The 22,484-nt window shown below is 43.1% G+C and overlaps 6 protein-coding genes across 10 annotated transcripts in view; 3 read left to right on the forward strand and 3 right to left on the reverse strand.

Moving 5' to 3' along the window:
* Positions 1-4,184, reverse strand: part of celsr1a (cadherin EGF LAG seven-pass G-type receptor 1a) — a 68,578-nt gene extending 64,394 nt beyond the window's left edge. For 3 of the 4 annotated variants that reach the window (XM_061029618.1, XM_061029619.1, XM_061029616.1), the window contains exon 1: positions 456-4,183. In XM_061029618.1, coding sequence (XP_060885601.1) covers positions 456-3,996 — 3,541 coding nt within the window. In that variant the 5' untranslated portion in view covers positions 3,997-4,183. Of the gene's footprint in view, positions 1-455 lie in introns of all 4 variants that reach the window. The other variant, XM_061029620.1, reaches the window with a different exon arrangement.
* Positions 4,185-5,404: 1,220 nt separating this feature from the next.
* Positions 5,405-9,639, reverse strand: trmu (tRNA 5-methylaminomethyl-2-thiouridylate methyltransferase). The gene is made up of 11 exons (XM_061029949.1): positions 9,485-9,639; positions 9,235-9,400; positions 9,034-9,140; positions 8,786-8,908; positions 8,415-8,587; positions 8,238-8,291; positions 8,017-8,083; positions 7,721-7,821; positions 6,889-7,033; positions 6,711-6,793; positions 5,405-6,538 (listed from the first exon to the last, which is right to left on the reverse strand). Exons 1-11 carry the CDS (start codon positions 9,564-9,566, stop codon positions 6,389-6,391), a joined length of 1,251 nt encoding a protein of 416 aa, XP_060885932.1. The 5' UTR covers positions 9,567-9,639; the 3' UTR covers positions 5,405-6,388.
* Positions 9,640-9,762: 123 nt separating this feature from the next.
* Positions 9,763-12,270, forward strand: srr (serine racemase). The gene is made up of 7 exons (XM_061030199.1): positions 9,763-9,838; positions 10,280-10,457; positions 10,556-10,737; positions 10,819-10,949; positions 11,150-11,298; positions 11,394-11,483; positions 11,739-12,270. The coding sequence occupies exons 2-7, from the start codon at positions 10,280-10,282 to the stop codon at positions 11,978-11,980; spliced, it is 972 nt and encodes a 323-aa protein (XP_060886182.1). The 5' UTR covers positions 9,763-9,838; the 3' UTR covers positions 11,981-12,270.
* A 632-nt stretch (positions 12,271-12,902) lies between these two features.
* Positions 12,903-14,687, reverse strand: tprkb (Tp53rk binding protein). Its single transcript, XM_061029382.1, has 4 exons — positions 14,489-14,687; positions 14,160-14,282; positions 13,484-13,660; positions 12,903-13,195 (listed from the first exon to the last, which is right to left on the reverse strand). The coding sequence occupies exons 1-4, from the start codon at positions 14,627-14,629 to the stop codon at positions 13,109-13,111; spliced, it is 528 nt and encodes a 175-aa protein (XP_060885365.1). The 5' UTR covers positions 14,630-14,687; the 3' UTR covers positions 12,903-13,108.
* A 335-nt stretch (positions 14,688-15,022) lies between these two features.
* Positions 15,023-18,485, forward strand: alg10 (ALG10 alpha-1,2-mannosyltransferase). The gene is made up of 3 exons (XM_061029823.1): positions 15,023-15,281; positions 16,003-16,200; positions 16,288-18,485. Exons 1-3 carry the CDS (start codon positions 15,117-15,119, stop codon positions 17,347-17,349), a joined length of 1,425 nt encoding a protein of 474 aa, XP_060885806.1. The 5' UTR covers positions 15,023-15,116; the 3' UTR covers positions 17,350-18,485.
* Positions 18,486-19,053: 568 nt separating this feature from the next.
* Positions 19,054-21,293, forward strand: LOC132956503 (zinc finger protein RFP-like). Of its 2 annotated transcripts, none has more exons than XM_061029997.1 (2): positions 19,054-19,170; positions 19,299-21,293. In XM_061029997.1, exon 2 carries the CDS (start codon positions 19,301-19,303, stop codon positions 20,933-20,935), a length of 1,635 nt encoding a protein of 544 aa, XP_060885980.1. In that variant the 5' UTR covers positions 19,054-19,170; positions 19,299-19,300; the 3' UTR covers positions 20,936-21,293. The 2 variants fall into 2 exon arrangements, with proteins under 2 accessions (XP_060885980.1, XP_060885982.1); XM_061029999.1 differs by having other exon boundaries at positions 19,066-19,138.
* Positions 21,294-22,484: the final 1,191 nt, after the last annotated feature.

The raw sequence follows: 22,484 nt of genomic DNA on the forward strand, positions 1-22,484 counted from the left end.
AAGCTCAGTCTATATCCACAAACAACATGTAGGACCTAACACCTTTCTTCAAGATATATGACGGTGATTCAAAACTTGAAAACTGAGTGAGGAATTGTCATTAGTAACCACACATCTTGCAACAACATAATATGAGGGTACACTACTACTTTTATCTCAACCAACTGCTTGCACACAATACATTTATCACCCAAATGGCACAAAAGAAGCCTAACCGGATTCTGCAAAGGGCCTACAGCCAACACTCTCTGAGCACACAGTCAACACCACAGCGTCAAACGTGCCTTAGGTCTCTACTCAACTCAAAATTGCAATTTCAATCTGCAATCTGTGTGATGATACGAAACACATTCATTTTGCATGTTATGACAAATGTTGCTGGCATGAAAAGTGGAAATCAAAGAAAACATCATGTATGTAAATGAATTTAAATTAAATTAAAAAAAAAATCTTACCTGAGACAGAGATGGTCATGGGTGCTTCCAGGGGCCTGTCATTGTCCAGGTCCCTGCTTAATCTCAGATCCCCAGTGTCTTCATTCAACAGCAGCAAACTTAGCTCGTTCCCAGATTCAAACTTGTACCGTAGTTTATCCGACACATCCGGGTCATGAGCCGGTACCTTCCCTATTATTCCCGATGGAAAACTGTTGGACTTGTTGGTGACGTAGTTGTTGAAAATAATCTCGAAGTCCTGCAGCACTGGCGTATTGTCATTCATGTCCACAAGACGGATGTGCACCGTGGCCCGACTCACCAGTGGTGCCGAGGTGGCCTGGACCACAATGACATACTCCCTCTCAGTTTCATAATCCAGGTCTGTGAGGGCGGTGAGGTCGCCGTTGAAAATATCCAGCTGGAAAACTTCTGGGACGTTCCCCTCCACAATCTGGTACATGATCTGAGCGTTGGTGCCCTCATCCGGGTCCAGAGCGGTGATCCGGGCGACGACTGAACCCACCTGGCTGTTCTCCTTCACGTCGACGAACAACTCGTCCCTCTCGAAAACGGGTGCGTTGTCGTTTATGTCTTGGACAACCACGTGAATGGGAACCGCAGCCTTCAGCGGCGGGACCCCCCTGTCCACGGCGTAGGCCTTGAGGTTGTACACGGGAACGTTCTCCCGGTCCAGCTTGCGAGCGGTTCTGATGATGCCGGAGTACGGCTCGATAAAGAAGTCGCCCTCTCCGTCATCCCCGCCCTGGAATGTGTAGCTCAACCTGCCGTTTGAGCCGGAGTCTCTATCTGAGGCCGAGATCTGGAGAACACTGGTGTAGACAGGTGCGTCTTCAAAAACAGCCCCTTGGTAATTATCCCTAAGAAACTGAGGGGTGTTGTCATTAGCATCCTGAATGATAATTTCCACATAAGTGGTATCAGATTTCTGAGGGATCCCATTGTCTCTGGCAATGATGGCTAACGTATAGGAGGCATGGTCTTCATAATCAATCTCCATTTGTGTCGTAATGGCACCTGTGTCTGGGTCGATTTTAAACTGAGGCACGTTATCCTCCATTTCGTACGTGATGCGAGCATTTTCTCCCGTGTCCTCGTCTGTCGCACTGATCACGACCACTGTGTAGCCAACGGGTCTCTCTTCGCCGAGCATAACCTGGTAGTTCGCACTCTGGAAGACGGGCCGGTGCGTGTTGGCGTCCGTCACGTTGATGAACACCTGAGTGGTGTCGTAGCGCGTCCCGTCGCTGGCGGTAACCGTGAGCACGTACTGGCGCTCCTGCTTGTAGTCCAAGGGCAGGGCCAGCGTGATGAGGCCGCCGCCACTCTGGCTGGTGATGGCAAAGCGGTTCCTGGTGTTGCCGCTGGAGATCTGATAGGTCACCACGCTGTTGACGTCCCTGTCCACGGCGGTCACTGCCAGGACGCTGGACCCCACCACGGCGTCTTCGTTAATCTTCAGCGCGTAGGTCTTCTCCGTGAACGTCGGCACGTTGTCGTTCACGTCGAGCACCGTGATGCTGACGCTGGCCGAGGAGGACATCGCAGGCACCCCGTGGTCTCTGGCCTCCACGCCGAAGGTGTAGAACTCGGTGGTCTCCCTGTCCAGCTCGTCGCTAACCGTTATCCAGCCGGTGCTGTTATTAACCGTGAACGGGAAACCAGGCGCGGTGCCAGTTAAACGATATTCCAGGAGAGCGTTGTCCCCCGAATCGCTGTCAATCGCTTGAATATGAATCACCGAGTAACCGATTGCCACGTTTTCCAAAACAGTCGCCTGGAATGGCGTGCTGACGAACATGGGGGCGTTGTCGTTGACGTCCACCACTTGCACCACCACCATCCCGGTGCCATTTATCAGAGGAGGCCTTCCACCATCCTGGGCCTTTATTCTTAGATTGTACTCACGGATCATCTCGTAGTCCAGAGGATTGATGACATCGATTACACCGGTGGGGGAGTGAATGTAAAACTGCCCTTTGACGTTGCCACTGATGATGCTGTAATGGACTTTCGCGTTATTCCCCTCGTCTTTATCTGTGGCCTCCACCTGGGCGACTTTGGTGTTGATCGCGACATTCTCTGGGATCTGCACGGTGTACCTCTTCTGACTGAACTGTGGGTAGTTGTCGTTTTCGTCCTCAACAGAGATATTGACGGTGGCAGTGGCACTGCGAGGACCCGGCTCCTTCCCCTGGTCATTGGCTTCTACAATAAGCTGGTATTTGGCTCGGGTCTCCCTGTCAGGCTTCTCTCTGATCTTCACCAGTCCATTCCGGGGGTCGATTTCAAACACAGAGTTAACCCCATTGCCATTAGCAATTTTGTAAATCATGTTGGCGTTGGAGGGAGCATCCCCATCTGTGGCCCTGATTGTCATTACTTCATACCCCACTTCAACGTTCTCCCGGATTTTAACACGGTATTCAGTTTGCTCAAACACGGGGTTGTGGTCATTAGTGTCACTTACAGTGACAGTGAGGTAAGAATTGGTGGATCTCCTCGGAGAGCCATTGTCAGTTACAGTGACTTTGAAGAGATGGGTGTCTCGGACCTCCCTGTCTAGTGACTGGGCGGTTGTTATGCTGCCTGTCTGAGAGTCGATGTGAAAAAACTCATTCGACCTGCTGTCAAACAAGGCGTCCATGCTGTACTCCAGCCTCCCTGCCTCTCCATCATCCGGGTCAGTGGCTTTCAGCGTGATGACCCGCGTGCCCGTGGGCTCGTTCTCGGGCACGGACACCTGATAGCTGGGGAGCTGGAACTGGGGGGGCGCGTTTGCCTGTCGCTTCCCCCTGCGGATCAGCGTGTCCGACTTTCTTTTCCTGGCGTGTTCGGAGAGGGATCCATGCGGTCCGTTCACTTTAACTAGAGTCAGATCGAGCCGCACGGAGAGCCCGCCGCCCGGAGAGCCGTGCAACGCGCAGAGCAAACTCACCTCGGATTGTGCCGTGTTCTCAAAACAGAAGTCACTGGACAAGAACAAATCCCCGTTTCTGAACACCGCGCTCAACTCTTCCCCTGCGCACAAACTGTCCAAAAAGCCGGCGTTCCGCGTAAAGGCAGGCAAAAGTTCTGTTACATTCAAAAGTAATCTACCTGCAGGCAAGCAGGAAGTTGCCCCCAGTTTTGAAAGGTATTTAACTTGAATATCTGGCGTCTTACCTGGCGCGTTCTTTCTCTTGTATTTTATAAAACAGTCCTGGCCGTGGACGAACACATTAAACTGTGTCAGAATTGCGCTTCCAGATGTTGTGGAGCATGTTCTGAAATAAACAACCGCAGGGCTCCTCGGCGTGAGCGCACACCGAACTCCGCGGGACACACGGACAACCCCGCCGTGCCTCTCGACATCAAAAAACCCCTGGATGAAGTTATTAGACAAAGTCCTGTCGATTTTGTACGTCCAGCCGGGGCCGAGCGACAAGTTTGCCAAAAGGGTCCCGGGCTGTAAAGTATCCGAAAGGTGTATCTCCAAACATCCCGCGAGCGGCACACTGAACAGGACACAGAGCAACATCCAATATATCGATAGCTCCATACTTCCAAAGAAGCCAAATCCCTTTCAACTTCACCGAAAGTCCTCTGCAAAGGCATTAACTCGCCCTCTCCCAACACAGCGTTTTACTTGTATCCCTCATTGTGACGCTTTAACCATGAAAGAGTCGCGTTCTATCCATGGTGTCAGTGTATCCACTGTGCGCAGAGGCTCCGTTAACACACACACACACACACACATACACACACACACACCGAGTTTGAAATGAGTACAAAATGGCTCCGTGGCTCTCCTCCTCCTCCGCCTCCTCCTCCTCAACATCTCAGAGGCTTATTACCATAAACCTGCTGTGTTCCCGCTCTGGGACGCATTCACAAGGGGGGGCTTTTTTTTTTCCTTTTTTTTTTTCACATGGAGATTTGGGAAGTGGCACTGGGTGACCAATACGCGCAAGTGCATTGTTATTACAAATAGGGTGAGAGCTCTTATTGCGTGTTCGGGTGTCGCCCCATCTCCAACCCTTTGCTCCTTGATGTAATGGTTAGCAGTAAAGAAACTTAAAAAAAAAAAAAAAAAAAGCAGTTGTTAACTTCAGTCCACATCTTGATTTGTTATTTTTCTTATGTTGAATGTTGTAATCTCTGAGTCACACAACTTCTGGCACCACCAACTTCTCTTTTAACGTTGTAAAAAAAAAAATGCTGAAGGTTTAACTTTAATTATTCCCACTGCATAGGAATGTCACTCCTTTATCAGCCACATTTTTGTAATGTGCACTTTTGTATTATATATATATATATATATATATATATGACCGTGTTTCCTGATCAATGTGTTCTTTGGTGGGATTGTTGAATGGTCATGGTCACCAAGTTGTATGTACTATATATAGCCTACATGTATAGAATAACATTACAATATAAGCATGGGGAAAAAAAGCTTAAAAACAATGGAGAATATATATAACTCTTCATTATGAATCTAATAGTTTCCCTCCTTTACACATTTGATGATCTAACTTTTATGTTCATTTTAAGTAACTTTTGAATTATCTTCGGCTACATCCTAAACTACCTTTTATTTATTCCTTCTCTTTACTCCTGTTACTTCCTTGTTTTTTTTTTGTCTGCTGATAAAGTTTTTTTTTTTTTTTTCTTTAAGAACTTTTTTAGGCGAATAGTTTACCAAAAAGGAAAGATTTGGAAAATGACTACATTTTAAATGTCTTCTTGACATTAGGATTCATTGGGATATACAGTATAAGTTGCAATATCAATTCGAACTCATCCTTTGAGGTTCAACCTGGTAAAGCTTGTATACAGCGCCCTCACGTGGATCAATGGATGAAGAACAGCCAATGCACCACAACAAACTGTACAGTATTTGTACTTCTGGCCATACTGACTCTGGTCTGAATATTAGTATAAATAAAACAAAGCAACCTTACAACTTTAACTTATTTGGTTTATTCATTCGTTTGTCAAATATGTTCAAGTATTTACATGAGAGGGAAAAAAAAGTTCCACAAATAAAAACAATACCTCAGGACCCAAAAAGGCACTTTACTTTCTCATTGATTAAAAAACCAACAATAGCTACATCACAAACATGGGCTCAATATGCATAACATTAGAAAATAGTAGTGTGATAACATGTTTAACAGTCTTATTGTCTCTCACAACCTTTTCATACATATTTCACCAAGTGGCTTATTTGAGTGAAAACTGATTTTAATAATACAGTTTAAGAGTTAAAAAAAACAAAAAAAAACAGTATCACCACATTTGCTACTCTGTATTAAATATGGCTGCACTCGTGTGAACTGCTCATGCTAAACTAGATTCTAGACATGAAGACGATGGAGTGCAAGCACAGCCGGGTCTGTGCAAAAATCACATGGAAGCACTATTTGGACCTGGCCCTTACTCTGCATAGACTATACATACTATTATTCTCAGTATGTTATGTGTTAGGCCAATTAGAAATAACTTATCAGGCAGCAGTAGCTCAGTCAGTAGGGACTTGGGTTGGGAAGCTGTTTCAATTCCCGGTGCGGATCTAAAGAGGTGCCTAGTCACTTCCCAAGTACTGCCTTGAGCGAGGCACCGAACCCCCAACAGCTGTGACGCACTCCCTGCCCCACTCTGAAATCTCTCCACTAATGCATGTCCACAGGTCCTGTTTGTTCAGGTGTGTAAATGTCAGGTCTATGTATGTGAGAGGCATGTCTCTCAATAACAGAATTTCCCTCAGGGATTAGTAGTAGTTGTTGTTGTTGTCCTTGTGGTATCAATACTGCGTAAAAGAGTATTTTGGAATTTGGAAACAATTGATTCCTGCAGAACATGCACCACGTCACAAAGGCCTGTCAGATAGAACATTTAGTGATGGTACCCGATTTTCCCCCGACAGAGCATATTTCAACCACTCCCACTCAGCTGGCTGGTTCCGGGGTTTCCTGCTCCTTTTGCTGTGCAGCTGCTACCAGTCGCTCTCGGCCCCTCTGGAGTGTGAATTCACTGGGCCCCAGTTGGACAATCTTTCCACTACCCAGACACTCCTGTCCTTTGTAGAGCACAGCAAACTGCGGGAAGCAATGGAAAAAATGGAGTGAGTAAATACACACATACTCCCACTGTAAGAAAGAGAATCAGTGCATATCATTTCAAAAAGTATTTCACCACTATGATTGTTGTAACAGAATGACAGGAGAAAGTACACTGTATTCTTGTAACAGAGGTTGTGTTTGCTGTTACCTGTCCTGGTGTCAGAGCTCTGATTGGCTGAGAGAGTGAAATCCACACAGAGCCGTTCATGTTCAGCGTCACTGTACACGGAGCTGCGAGGCACACGACACGGGTGTTTCATTGTTCAGTAGACAATGTGTTGTTTGTATTTCACTTCTTAACGTGTACCGATGGACGGCTAACTCACTGAGTGGCATCTGGTGGACGAAGCGGAAATGACACTCCATCATCTGTGTCCTGACCAGTTCAGGAGGCGGGTCTACCGTCACCCAGTGGAAACGGTCCGTCTTCATTGTGTCGCGGAAAAGAGCCGGGTGAGTGGTGCTCGGTGCCTTGTCGGTCAGAAATACAAGCAGTAAAGAAAGAGCGACAAGCGTGCTTAAACAATGACCTAAAACACTAAACATCACCGAGCCCCTTGTGCCTTTCACTGAAGCATTCACTTTTTGAGATATGTGATATTTTATGATTATACATAACCTTACAAGATCGTATTATTCCATTTTTTTCAATGAGTGGAAGCTGCAGGTAGCCTGGGAATTAAGATGAATCTGACAGTTCAGGCATTATTTTATTGTGGTAGTTTATTTATTTCCTGTTCCAACCTGCTATTAAGACACATTTCCAATCAAGCTCATTCAGGTAAAGCCACCTGTAACCGTATATCTCATAAGGGAATTTTTTATTTAATTATTTGCTGTACTAAGGAGCGCAGCTGAAGCATTCTCGCAAACCATTAATACGATATTTCAGCATATATAAAAGTGGTATGTGTTGGCTACCAAACCATGAGGTTTATTCTGAACTACAAGCCGTCTGAATTGGGCAATGGAACCGCTCTAGCAGCCTACAGCCGAGACACGTTTCATTTCTTAGATTGGTTGAAGCCCAGTGATTATATATATAAAAAAAACTAGAGGTAAGCTTGAGGAATTTACATTGAAAACATAATGAAGAATCTATTGATTCCAGAGTAGACAGAATACTTTCACTTCAACAACTGCAAATGACTTTCTCACCACAAAGACATCTCCAGTAGCAGTGTCTTTGTCCACCACAAACATGGGGTCCCTGGTGCCTCCTATCCTTGCCCTTTGGCCCAGAGTCAGAGTAAACCAGCCTGGATAGACAGGAGCACACAGGAAAAGGACCAGAGAAGAGACATTAAGAACACTGTAACACAGGTTGGAAGAGAGATTTTGAAGATGTCCATGAGGATATAGTGGATGGATGGATTTTGGTCTGTATGATAATGTAATAGTGTCACATCGGTTCTTCAACTTGTGACAAAAGATCGCTATTTGAGAAGCGATACCTTTATGTTTTCCCATGACGGTCCCGTCTTCAATGGAGACAAAGTTCCCTGGTTTAGGTTCCAGATACTGGAAACAACAAACAGAAAGTTTTACATGTAAGTCAATCTTAATGAGTCAGAAACAATTAAAGGAAACTCTGCTCTGAGCCCTAAAATACAAAATGTAATAGGAAATAGTACGACAACAAGGCATTTTTTTAATGTGGATGTTTCATTCTTACCTCCAAAATAAAGTCTTCAAAGTTTCTCTTTCCAATGAAACAGATGCCCATGCTCTGGAGAGGAAAAATTAGTTTACTGCAATCATGCAATGTGACTAAAAACATGTCATTATTAATGTTGTGTGATGTGATGTAAAAAATAATTTACATGTCATTTTATGTGGTTTGTGTGGTTACCTCTTTCCTTTTGAGCACATGGTGAAATCCGGCCTCAGCCGCAATCTTTTTGACGTACTCTTTGGTAAGTCCGGCTAATGGGAACATGGTTTGTCGCAAGGCATCTTGGGAGATCTGACTGAGGAAGAAGGTTTGGTCTTTGAGGGAGTCTGCTCCTTTGTACAACCTCACCGCTTGACAAGAGGAGAGAGAAAGAAATTATTGTTAAAAAGTAAGAGCCGATTAAAAGCCAGTGATACAATTCCAATACCAGTAAAAAAAAAAGAAAAGAAAAAAAGGGTTTTTCAGATAGAGATCAGAGGCACAAAATACTTAAGGAAAAGGATTTAAATTCAGGTTATTCAAAAGCGAGATTATAGTCAAACTCTTACGATTTCTAATCTCAAATCGATCCCTGAAGAGAGTGGTGGGCAAAGCCGCGGGCATCTGTTGGAACACCTCTTCGTCTTCCTGCGACGTCCTTGCATAATGGCCCGTTGCCATGGCATCAGCACCTTAGTCAAAAGCAGCACAACACCTATTACAAGACCTTTTCTACTGCGTTTGATTCAATTCAGTTGAATTAATCCTCATCCACCCCCCCCACCCCCCCTCTCAAAGAGATGCTGAGACTACATACCCAGAGTGTTGATAGCATACTTGTAGAAATGATTGAATTTGATGTGCTTGTTGCAGAGAATATCTGGATTTGGTGTCCTGCCCTTCTCATATTCCTTCAGTAGATTGCTGAAAGTGGATCAACATGATTTATATTTTGGTTAAGGAATAAAACAAAGAGCTTGTTTTTTGGTTTTTTTTTAACTAATGCATCAAACTTTACCTGAAAACTTCATGCCAGTACTCTTTGACATAGGACACTTGATGGAAGGGGATGTTCAGGATCTGACACACTTTGTAGGCGTCTTCACAGTCTTCCTCTGCAGTGCAAACCCCTTTTTCATCCAGGGAGTCCCAGTTCTTCATAAAAACTCCAGTTACATTATAGCCTGCATATTAAAGACAGCGACTCTGACATTTAAAAATGGATTCAGGTGCGTAACTGTGACTAATACATGCCATGTTTCTCTTACCTCTTCTCTTCAGTAACAACGCTGTAACAGAGCTGTCGACACCTCCCGACATGGCGCACACAACGCGTCGAATGACACCCATGTTCGCGAATTAAAAGCCAGTTAAAAAATTACTATTATAACTACATCAAAAAAAAATACAGAGCAACAACTATGGTGTGTTAGGCTAACAGCTCCCCATTTGAACTTGCAGGACTGCCATGTTTGCGGTCCATTCAAGATAAAAGTCCGACTACACACATGTGGAACTGTTGTCTGTCTTGGTGGGGGCCGCTAAAGATGTAACACTGTAAACTTTAAAGGGCTCGTACAGCTTTTTTTTTAAGTTACTGAAAAGTCCAAACAAATATCAAGGTAAGTGGTTTAAAAGGCCAAAACACACTAAGCAGTTACATGACGACTTTTTATTTGTTATTTTTTATTAAATGTTCAATGTCCTTTTATGAACATAAGGCAGCATGGACTGCACACATGTTCAGAATCGGGACACAAGCGAAAACCTAAAGCGAGTTTATTACAGTGTTGTTTACAATACATGTTTTATTTTATCTTCTTTTTACTGAAGACGAATGACAGAGTAATGTTCTGAGCAAATGAGAAACAATATCTTAAAATACACTTAAAGTATGGAAGGGAGGGGAGGGGGGTCTGTGGTGCGAATGATATTATGTAGGGTAGGCAATTCTTTTTTTTAAATGTACCTTTAAAGCAATCTAACATGATTCCAAAATGCCAGTGTAGTCCCCATATTATATAACAATAATAATATATATTATACGTTTTTGTCTAACACAGATGGGTGAGGTGTCTGCAGATCTAGTCACCCTGGATCTGCTGAGAGAAGCCAGGGAGACAGTGAGAAGCAGCCCGCTGGGTGTCATCAACACTCCAACGATCCCTTGGTGCCAGACAACTCTGCCTCTCAACATCAACTGCGACATCATCATCAAGCTGGAGAACATGCAGAGAACTGGTCAGAGGGAAAATCTCCACACGCCGCCTCAACGCGTGGATTTTTCTGGGCGACGTCTCTCACTTCTTTTAAGATGTGTGTTTCATTTTCGTCGACAGGGTCGTTTAAGATCAGAGGAGTGGCCAATCAATTCGCCAAGCGACAGAAGGATGGTCATTTTGTCACGATGTCTGCTGGAAACTATGGGAAGTCCTTCGCCTATGCCTCCAAACACTTTGGATCAAAGGGTAAGGTGGTAATGCCAGAGACTGCTCCGGTGTCCAGATCCGTCCTCATACAGGTACGAGGTTGTTCACTGACCGACTGAAATACATACAATACCAAATCCATTCAGTGGTAGTTATACCCGTCTCATCTTCAGAGTTTTGGGTTGGAAGTGGAGCGAGTTCCAACTTCCTGTTTGATGAATGTGGTGAACCGCTGCGTTCAGGAGGACAACATGACCTTCCTGCACTCATATGATGACCTGGATCTAATAGCAGGACATGCCAGGTATGACATCCAGGGCTGACCGTGACCATTTTGGATGATTAAAATCCCATACTCTACAAAAATGGCATGTTCGGTAAAGAAGGGTGTTGTCACTCATTTATTGTGCTATATGTGTGACATGGTTAAACTGTACCAAAACTAAACTATAAGCTTAAACCAGTAGTTTAATCTATGATCTATACATATTTGTGTACGTCCAGTCTAGGTATGGAGTTGCTTGAGGTGATGCCCATGCCCGATGTGGTGGTGGTGTGCTGTGGCGGAGGGGGTCTGCTGGCGGGTGTAGCTTCTGCCGTCAAATTGTCCGGCTGTGATGAGACCAAAATCTACGGCGTGGAACCAGAAGGAGGTACAGCTAAAGTTGAGGAGAACGGATATACAGCCGCAAAAAAATTCAATCAAACGTTAGCTCGTTTTCATTGTCTTGTTTCTTGTCAAACACAGCATGCACAATGTATAAAAGCTACATCGAGAAGAAGCCAGTGGGCATGGACACCAAGAGCATCGCCTCAGGACTTGCACCACCTTTTGCAGGTATCACACAGGATGTTGTTGTTGATCTTTCACTTTGCAGGACGCGGTTATCAAACATAAATCTTGATGCAATTTTAACTCAAGCTCTTTCTAATTCTGCATTTTTGTGGCGTGGAAACCCAGATAAAGTACATTTTCAAATTGTCGCTCTGTGGGAAAAGAGTCTGCAACCAGCTTGACTATACTTCAAATGGCTATATTCATGTTGCTGGTTGTGTTGTAACCTGCCACTCTTTCATTCTCTTTGCATCCCAGGCACACTGCCCTTTGAGCTGTGTCAGCGTTATGTTGAGGGGATTGTCCTCGTAAGCGACCAAGAGATTCAGAAGGCAGTTTCCATCCTTTACGCTTCTGGACTGGTGGTGGAGCCTTCAGGCTCCGCTGCTGTGGCTGCCATCCTGAACAACAAGATCCCTGATCTGGAGGGGAAGAACATCGTGTGCATCATCAGCGGAGGGAACATCGGAAAAGACGAGCTTTCTAACATCCCAGACTAAACAAATGTGAAGAATATGATTTTAAAAACTCTGCAGTTTGACTTTCTATTGTCTTTGTAATATACATGTGATGTCTTCAGAGTGTAAAGATTACAAACTGTGGTATCTTGAAGCTGAAAACTATCAAATCACTTCATTGTCATATTATTTTGTAAAAGTATTGTAACACAATGTTTCATCAATTATGATCAAATGAGTTCATGTCTGGACCATCATGTGATTCTTTTATGGATATTTAAAGTGCAGCAATCTCAATAAGATTCATATAAATTACTTTTTAATACACTTTAGTTTGCTTCAGTGTCTTTTTCATGAATCTGCTTTTAAGTGCAAATGTTGAATAAAATGTAATGTTATAACGCGAGTAGTCATCCAGGCTCTAGTGAAGATGTGCAGTGACATTTTAAATGTCGGTTGTTTATGGAATTTCCCGAGGAAGGATTCATAAACTAAAATATAAACAAAGGCTTTTGAAAGTGATTCAAAAGAACAGAGTTGAACTTTTTTTTTATGTTTGATGGTCTCGTCTTCTTAGGATGAAAGGTTTTCAACGAAAAAAGACCTGTGGTGTATTATTCATGTGTTTTATATCTTTTACTTCTTGCTTATTAATTGTCGCAGAGTCCTTTGAGTCATAACTCCACAAAGTGCTGGCAGGTGACCACCTTTACACCACTCTCCACTGCTGACAGAAAACTCACACATTTTCAGCTAAAAGGGTTCAAATGAGGTGCACAGAAGGCCGAGCCGTTAGGTCGTGGCACTTAGATTCCTCCCAGCGAGCAGCAAGCCCCCCCAACAGGCAACATGAAGTTTCATGACTTACTGTACAGACTATCCAAATTCTTCTACACCTGTCAGTGTCAGAATATTTTTTTTTATCTCATGTATGCAGAAGAAAACATGAGTGAATCCAGAAAAAGATGTATGAAAAATAAGATTTATTTTCTTTCAGCTGTGAGCATGAGCAGCGATACATCAAGTATGACTTTTTCTTTTTTTTAATGTTTTGAATTTTGGAACTTTACAAAATGTGTGGTGGATTAATTGAAAACAGAAGATCAATGTTTAGGTAAAAAAAAATCAAGGCATATTTTCGCCGTGTTTTGGTCCCTTTTCCTGTTGTAGCTAAACGACATCCTTGGTGGCCATTCTGCATACAACGGCATCCAGCAGAGTCCCACACCTTTCCTCCTGGGGAGTCACCTTATACAGCTGAAACCAGTGGAGAGAAAGGGGGACGATTTAGAGAAAAGCTACTGAAATGAAATAAGTAACAACCTTTTAGTAACAATTTAAATATTTGAATGCGGCTGAAAAGACATTATCACTTCATATCTAAGCTGGTAGGTATACATTCATATAATCAACAGTATGTATGTTCTAGATGTGACCTATTGGATGTCAAGCTAAGCACAAACACGTGTATTGATAAACACGATACCTATGCAAGTCTACATTGTATGGAAAAGGGCCATTAAAAGGAAAGTGGAGATATAGAACCTTTTGGATTTTGGTGTTGTTTGACAGAGAGGAAACATCTTCCACCGCCACCTGCTGTCCTTTCACCCTGGCTATGATATCCGACAAAGGCTGTGGCTCATCTTTGTTGTGAACCAGGACCACCATGACTGACTCATCACCATCAGAGATCCCAAACCTTTTAAAAGCCTCTGAGATCTGTATAGAAGGAAGGCATGGCAACAGGATACACTTCTATTAGAATATAGAATAGAATAGAATAACTTTATTGATCCCAAACTGGGAAATTGTGGCGTTACAGCAGCAGGTTATCCAACACACAATATGAGTAAAAAAAACACAATGTTAGCAAATTTAAACACAATGTAATATTAAATACAAAGTAAATAAGTACTAAAAATATCAAAACTAAGAATGTGAATATATACAACCAGGATTTCACTAAGCATTACTAGTCTTAAATAGGAAGATTAAATGTGGAAGATTGAATGTAAATGTGCAAAAACAGAGTAGTAAATGGACAGTATTGACATGAGTTAAAGTGTTTACTCATGTTAAATATGGCTGCTTTGGCTGACTCTCCCATCCAAAGAAGGTTAATGAATGAGAGCACAATGAGTCTAGTCCTGAAAGAAGCATTTTCAGATCAAGAAGTGAATTATGATAATGAAGAGAAAGTTAGGGTTTGGTTACTTACCTTATTAGTAGGTGACAAGTTGAAGATGATTTCTGAGTATAAACTTCTGGTCTTCATTTTTCCAATTGTCTGTAGGTGAACAGCCTTGTTGGCAGCTACTAGCACCTGGAAAGGATTCACTAGCTGCAAATGAAAAAGAAAGTGATGGTTAAGTTCTAGGGTTTCAATAAATCACCATTTGCTTTCTATTTTGTTTAGAGGCTGGGTCTACAGATAGTTTTTCCTGTGCAGAAAATGACATAGTAATTAGCTGGTTAATATCATAGACAGTAAATATATACAACTAAAATAGCAGAATGGGGAAGAGGGATAAACTAGTATTTCCTCACCATCGTCGGGTTGATCAAGGCTCCGTTTACTTCACCTTTCATAGCACACTGTCTCAGCTCAGCCGCATTTTTTACGTCTTTAAAAAGCAACTGGGTCACCCTGTGATCGGGGAAAAGCTCTAAGTCATGTGTTAAATGCATGCTAGACAATACTTTATCAAAATGAACTACGAAGAAACCACGACGAGCGTGCTTCAAGTTAACGTGTGTACATGAAGGGGACCAATAACACGGTGACACCGTGTATGAGACCAGTTCCCTTTTTGCCAAATGTTCATTAAAATCAAGAAAACGGTATATTAGATTATAATTAATGAGAATATAGATTATGTTTATTTTCTGCCGCTACTATTTAACATAATTGAGGTGTTAGAGTAGCTAGAACAAAAGCGGAACTTAATGCTTGTACAAGTTTCCAAGCCGAGCCGTTAGCTGTGAACATTTTTTCTTTTTTTTTTAACTCTTCCGTTTATCGCAACTGGACGGAGTTACCCACTTTCACACTGCGAACGCTGGTGACACAGTGGTGAAAACACGAGAGTCTTGTAGTTATGCGACTAAAACAAAACGGAAAGATAGAGACATTTTAAGTGCACAACTCGCTTTTAACTGGATTTCCTGAGCGAACATGGAGAAATTTGAAGGGTACCTCTTCACTGCTCTCTGCAGCACCAACTTTTTGATATCCTGCCTGCTGTTCTCCAGAGTCACCCGGGAGCAAAGGGAGCCGTACATGGACGAGGTCTTTCACATCCCACAAGCTCAGAAGTATTGCCATGGAAAATTCAACGAGGTACTTTTGTGCTGTGAGGGGGGAGACATGACGACAGCGAGCCTCTTTGTGGTTTAGCGGATTAAGGTTATGTTACATCGGAGCTTTGGTCATTTAAAATGATGTGACAGATTGTAGAGCATCTTTTAATCTCCATGTACAACATATAGAGTGGTATTAGTGGGGGGGGGGGGGGGGGGGGGTTATGTGCTTTAATGTATTGCCAAACCAGTGGCAGTCCTGATTGTGCAACATGGAAATGAAAGAATCGTCTTCATAATTAGATTTTTCATTAATTAGTTTCCAACATATCACAGTTTACATTTCACTGCACATCTGTATGAGCATGTGACAAATGAAAAAATCTTGAATCTTAATGATGTTTTTAGCATGCTTTATTTTTCTGGACTTGCAAAAATATTGGGTCGTTCTTTTTTTTTTATTATCAGATTAGAAATGAAATCAGGACTATGAAACTGTCAAGTTCTCGTAGAGTACATGAAATCTACCTAATAGGGTTTACAGGATACTGTGGTTTTTTTTTTTAAGTAGCCAAAAATAAAGCATGGACCACCAAAGCTGGATTGGATATTCTGAAATGATTCCCCCCCCCCCCCCCCCCTCTCCCCCAGCTGAGACGGAATTCACATTGGCAAATTTTGAGAAATCCTAGCGATGTTACGAGCTAATAAAGACCGAGCAGTGACGTTTTTGAAATCTCACTTTTTTCCTCGTTCTGCAGTGGGACCCCATGATCACCACCCTGCCCGGCCTTTACCTCGTCTCTGTGGGAGTGATCAAGCCCGTGGTGTGGCTCGCTGATCTGACCGGCCAGGTGGTGTGTTCCACCGCCATGCTGCGCTTCGTCAACCTGTTGTTCAACTGCGGCAACCTCTACCTGCTCTATCTGCTCATCTGCAAGCTACACCTCAGGGAGAAGGTCATTCCGACTGATAATAACCATAGTGATGAGTAATCTTGTTTTTGTCATTTCTTCATTTCTAATTGAAGTGTTCCTCTCTTGCAGACACGGACGGCGTCCCGCAGAGTTCTCTCTGCGCTGTCTCTGTCCACCTTCCCTGTGCTCTACTTCTTCAACTTCCTCTACTACACTGACGCCGGGTCGACTTTCTTCATCCTTTTCACCTACCTTATGACGCTGTACAGCTGCCACAAGGCTTCGGCGCTTCTCGGCGTCTGCGCTGTGCTCTTTCGGCAGACCAACATCATCTGGGTTGCCTTCTGCGCAGGCACTTTGGTGGCCGCCAAAATGGACGAAGCCTGGCGGCTGGAGCACACGAAGAAGAGGGATGACAAGACTCCTCCCACCCAGGTCCCGCTGTCACTCGGCGGAGTTAAGAAAGTGACGCTCTTCACGCTGGAGTTCCTCACGTCGCCCGTTTATATGAAGGCGGTGCTGCTGGTGACCTGGCCTTATGCGGTTGTCGGCGTGGGCTCCGTTGTGTTTGTGTTGCTGAATGATGGGATAGTAGTGGGCGACAGGACGAGTCATGAAGCCTGCCTTAACTTTCCCCAACTCTTCTACTTTTTCTCGTTCGCACTCTTCTTCTCCCTCCCCGTCTCCCTTTGTTACCACCGTGTGCTTCGCTTCTTCCAGGCTCTGAAAAAACAGCCCTTTTTCTTTCTCTTAGTCGCCGGCCTCTCCTTGCTCCTGGTGTGGAAGTTCACGTTTGTCCACAGGTACCTCCTCGCTGATAACCGCCACTTCCCCTTCTATGTGTGGAAAAGGCTTTTCCAGAGGCATGAGCTGGTGCGTTTCCTCCTCGTCCCCGCCTACCTGTTCGCAGGGTGGAACTTCCTGGACTCCCTCAAGTCCCGCTCGCTGTTCTGGAGTCTGGCGTTGCTGGTGTGCCTCCTGGCTGCCACGGTGCCCCAGAAGCTGCTGGAGTTCAGGTACTTCATCGTCCCCTACCTGATGTACCGCCTGCACATGCCGCTCCCCACTCTTCCCAGACTGGCGGTGGAGTTTCTTCTGTACACTGCTGTGAATGCTGCCACACTCTACATCTTCATCAGTAAGGCTTTCCACTGGCCAGACAGCGCAGTCACTCAGAGGTTCATGTGGTGAACAAAAGAGACAGTGGATAGAAATGAGTTCCTTGACTGTCAAAGAAATTCTGGTGTCCAAAGATTTGCCCAGCGTTACTGTCCAGTGAACAACGGCACATGTGACATCTAAGAAATCAAAGAAAAGCCTTTTTTCCCCTTTTCTTATTTTTTTTTAAGAGGTCATTATTCACTGCTTGTAAAGTGTTAACACAGGGATTTGTCAGTTGACAACTGTTGGACAAGAGTCTGTCTAAATGTTGGATTGGGAAGGTTTTAAAGGTTCATCACTGTAAAAAAAAAAATAATAATTGTGCTGTACATAAAAAAAAAAGAAAAAAAAAAAGTGGTTGAAATCTTTGTCTGCAGGGAGGAAAGAAAATTAATCAAGTAGTGACTTTTCTTCAGGTTAACGTGGTTTATGATCACACACATTTTTTTTGTAGTTCAATTGTAAACACTGTACGCTCTTCTGTGAATCTTATCTCTTGACGAGTGTTAACTACATACATGAGCTGTAAATATAATTCAGGAAACCAAACAAAAATTTAAAAAGAGAGAGAGAGACAGCTATGTTGTAAACTTAATACATTTTCTATGCTTGGCATGCTTTTTGCTTAGACTGAAAGTTTGGGATTTGGATGAACACGTGGGACCCATAGAATGATTTGTAATAATGGAATCAAGTTCATGACATGATTGTGTGTTGTATTTTTAAACATAAAGCCATAAACGCTCATTGTAGGAGACTCAAAAGTCGATTCTTTGTTAATTGTGAAGGACACCACTATGTGGTATGAAGTGATGTGATCTTACCCTCTATTTCTGTTCCCTTTTTGCTTTTTCATCATGCCATGTTTGTGTGTGTTATGCTGTGAAGTTATGAGGACGATTCCAATACAGTCAGGACTTGATTGTTGGTTAGGTTATAGATGCTTGAGGTTGAGTTGAGAAATGTCATTTGCACTTTGTGAGTACAGATTGATCTGACATATGAGGCACTATTCACTCATACGGGTGTTAAAAAGATGTTGTTTTTTTTATCTTTGTCTTTTTCCTAAATCCTGCACTTGCTGTATTGTTCATCCGGCTGTATACTGCTCCTCTTCTGCTATACAGGCTTGTGCAAACATTTCAATAAAATACATACGATATGAACTCGTTCTCAAGTTTCTTTGCAGAATGTTTTAAGTAAATATATGTACAGCTGAATTCCATACAAAAGGGAGAAACCATGCTGAATTACACCTCATTAAAAGTTTATTTGACAGACTGAAACTCCTGAATTCATCAATGACATTTATTGTATCTGGAGTAGATATTTAAACAGTTGATACTCTAGATCAGTTTGCTCTCCATGTGTTCTTTTCTAAAAAGGTTTTTTTTTCTTCCAAGAAATAAAAGATTTGGCTTTATATTTTCTTCAGACACTTTTTGGTGGGGTCATTTTGTGTTAGTGACGATTGTATACAGAGGTTTCAAACTGGGCACACCTTGAATACATGTGAACAACTAAGCCACAAGGGGGAGCTCTAGGACGCAGCTGGATTTGTCCTGTGAACAGACCAAGTTCCACACATGAAGTTTTCAAAGCTGTGGACCACTACATGAACTTTGAAAGTAAACTTACATAAAAAAAAAAGTTTAGGCTAACTCTAGAGACGAAAACGCAATTTAAAATGGAGATTAAAGCGTTAAATTTGTATAAAGTGAAGGGGCGGAGACTTAATACGTCACCACGCTGAAACGAAACCTTAACATTTACAGTCCATGAACGAAACTTATTGAGCAAACAACCGACTCATTTCCAGGTGTGGTCCTTTCCTTTTACTTTAAAATACAGGTCAGAAAGATACTTTTGTCAACATGTTTCCTTTTGATTCTTATCGAACTCATGACGTAATGCACAGTTTCAACAGGTATTACTGAATTCGTATGAACTGTGTGTTTGCTTTCTTAATTCTTTTCTAGATATGGCAACTGCCAGCTGTCTGCCGACAGAGGAGAGGTTCCTATGTTCCATCTGTCTGGATGTGTTTTGCAAGCCAGTCTCAACGCCATGTGGACACAATTTCTGCAGTGCTTGTCTCCACAAGTATTGGGACAGCAATGTCACATGCCAGTGTCCCTTTTGCAATCAGGTATTTTCTCCAAGACCTGAACTTAAAGTCAACACTATGATATCTGAGTTAGTTGATGCTTTTAAGGTGTCAATTCAAGTCAAAGCCACACACCCGGAGCCTGAGCTTCCTGAAACCACAGACGTCCTTTGTGATATTTGCTCAGAGAAAAATAACAGGGCTGTTAAATCTTGCCTGACGTGCCTCGTCTCTTTCTGTGAAGCACATCTTGAGCCGCACTTCAGAGTCACTCCTTTGAAGGGCCACACATTATTAGAGCCAGTGAAAGATCTGCATGACAGGATGTGCGAGACACACAGCAAGACAACAGAACTGTACTGCAGGACGGACCAGGCCTGCATTTGTGTGCAGTGCTTCAAAGCCGAACACAAGAGTCACATTGTTGTCCCGCTTGAGGAAGAATACGAAGCGGTGGTGGCAAAAAAAGACGAGACAACCACAAACATCCAACAGATGAAACAGTCACGAGCTGAGAAGATAGCAGAAATCCAAAACTCGGCTGCTGCGTGCCAAATAGAAGTTGAACGAGAGAAAGAAGCCAGTGTTCAGGCGTGCGAAGACTTGATCCGCTACATCCAGAGCAGCCAGACCAAGCTGGTCGAGGCGATTGATGAGCGGCACAGGGCAACAAAGCAGAAGGCTGAAGACCTAATCGCAGAGCTGAGGAGGGAAGTCATTGAGCTTGACAGCCGAAGCAGTCGTCTTGAGCAGCTGTGGCAGTCCGACGACCACCATCTTTTACTCCAGACCTTCCCAACCTTACTCTCTTCCTTTAACTTTAAGGACTGGGCGCACATTGGTGTTCACAGTGAGCTGTCCTTCAAAGCTGTGAGAGATGCGCTAACACTGCTGAAACAGAGAGTAGGTCAAACAATGGAGGCGCTTCCTGAGATTCAAATGAAAATAATGAGGGAGCACGCAGTGGACCTGACCTTTGACCCCGAAACAGCGTTTGACTCACTTGTCATAAGCCAGGATGGAAAACAAGTCACCCAAGTAGAAAAAGAGCAGAATCTTCCCGGAAATCCAAAGAGATTTAAGTTGTATCCAGAGGTTCTGACAACGGAGGGGTTTTCAACAGGGAAGTTTTACTATGAGGTTCAAGTGAAAGGAAAGACCGACTGGGTTGTTGGAGTGGTCAAAGAGTCTATTGATAGAAAGACGAAAACATCTTTGTCAGACAAAAATGGTTGCTGGACCATTATGCTTAACGATGGCAAATATACTGCACTTACAAACTCAAATGTCAACATCACACTGAAAGAAAAGCTCCAGAAAGTTGGCGTCTTTGTGGACTACAACAAAGGCGTGGTTTCCTTCTATGATGTTGATTCTAAATCACAAATCTATTCCTTCACTAACTGCTGCTTTACAGAGAAACTGTATCCGTACTTTTGCCTTCAAGGACTTGAAGACGGGAAGAACTTGGCCCCTATTGTCATAACCCCTGTGCCTCAAACTCCCTGAGTTTGTTCCTCTGGACTCTCTGTGAAGATAACAGAAAAGTCTAATGGTGGTCTCTGCAAAGACTACTGAAAGTCTAGTAGTAAACCTAGCCTGTATGCAATCGATTTATCATGTTTTTTTTTCTAATTCTATTTAGATATTATTTTGTTCCCTCATGCATAGTTTGGTTGTTCAAAAAGACCGTCTGTCTAATTCCTGCAAAATCATGTAATTGAACTCGTATCTGAGCATCTCTAGAGTGTGTAATGTGGGTGTAACGCTTACAAAATGTAAAATATAACATGAGAATAACGGAGACAAAAGAATTGATTGATTTCTTTGCAAATAAAGTGTATAATAAGCTGAACAGAAAAACCTTCTCCCGTCTTTGTCATGCTACCTGCTCTGTGAATCCTGTATGTCAATCAATAGTGGTCAGCCCACTTCTTTCACTCATCATGACTCCTGCTTGTGTGCGCTCCAGCCCCCTCACTGACGGCTGTGTGTGTGTGTGTGTGATAGAGTGAATATACACATTATCATCGAGTGTGATGCGTGGGCCGATGTTCTTAAGCACCACTGATGGAGCTCATCCATAACCGTGACTAAAACCTGTTGTGTTTCATTGTATTAGGTTTTCATTAATGGGACACGAGCCAATCTTTTTTGTTAGCGGCAGATAAAATGTCATGTTTTTCAGAGTAGGTAACCCGGGGAATGCTCTGATACAATGTGAAATGAGTGAGTAATGGAAGACACACAGATGCAGGCACAAAAAGTTCCCTTCTGAGTATGGAAAAATGACATCCTTATCAAGGGTGTATTTTGACATTTTCCAAGAGGAAAGCTTTTAGGGATATCTCCCTTTACTCTAAGCTTTATGATCAGCTGTGACAAATCAGGTACAAAATTGAACGTGCTGCCAACAGCAACCTCAGCCCTGCATAAGATCAATGTCACATATGACTGGTTGGACTGGTCGTACGAGGACTGTGAGAACCAGGAAAACAAAAAAAAAGGGATATTGGCCAATCGTGGTGCTCTCGATGGAGTCACAGCACATGCATGTTGGGCAAAACAATCAGTGATGACACAGTAGGCGTTTTTGCCTTGAGCAGTCATCGAAAAAACAACTGCTGTGATTTCACTGATTGGAATTAAGGAATGGAAACACACACGAGAAGTCACAACTTCTCAGGCATAATATTTAAAACTCTGATAATTTGATAACATATTAATCAGTCCGATTGTTTTTTTTTTTGTTTTGTTTCAAAGATAATTCACAATACTGCCCCTATGCATTTGTTCAACTCTGCTCTGAACAGATGAGCAGGGCCACGAGGTCAACCTGTAGGGGGCAGTGTTGCATTCCAAAAGGGCCTAGACTGCCTATGCACGTTAATTTAATTTAGAGGAGTGCAACAAGCTCCCCCGCCGATTTGAAAATCTGCACACATTTTGATTTTCCCGTGAAGTGAAAAAATTGGATCCTGAAAAAAAGCAATCATGTGCCAATAAATGTGGATTGATACTTGTTTTGATAACCATTTCACACCCATTTGTTTGTGCG

Source organism: Labrus mixtus, chromosome 22 (genome assembly GCF_963584025.1).
Source record: "Labrus mixtus chromosome 22, fLabMix1.1, whole genome shotgun sequence".
Taxonomy (NCBI): Eukaryota; Metazoa; Chordata; class Actinopteri; order Labriformes; family Labridae; genus Labrus; species Labrus mixtus.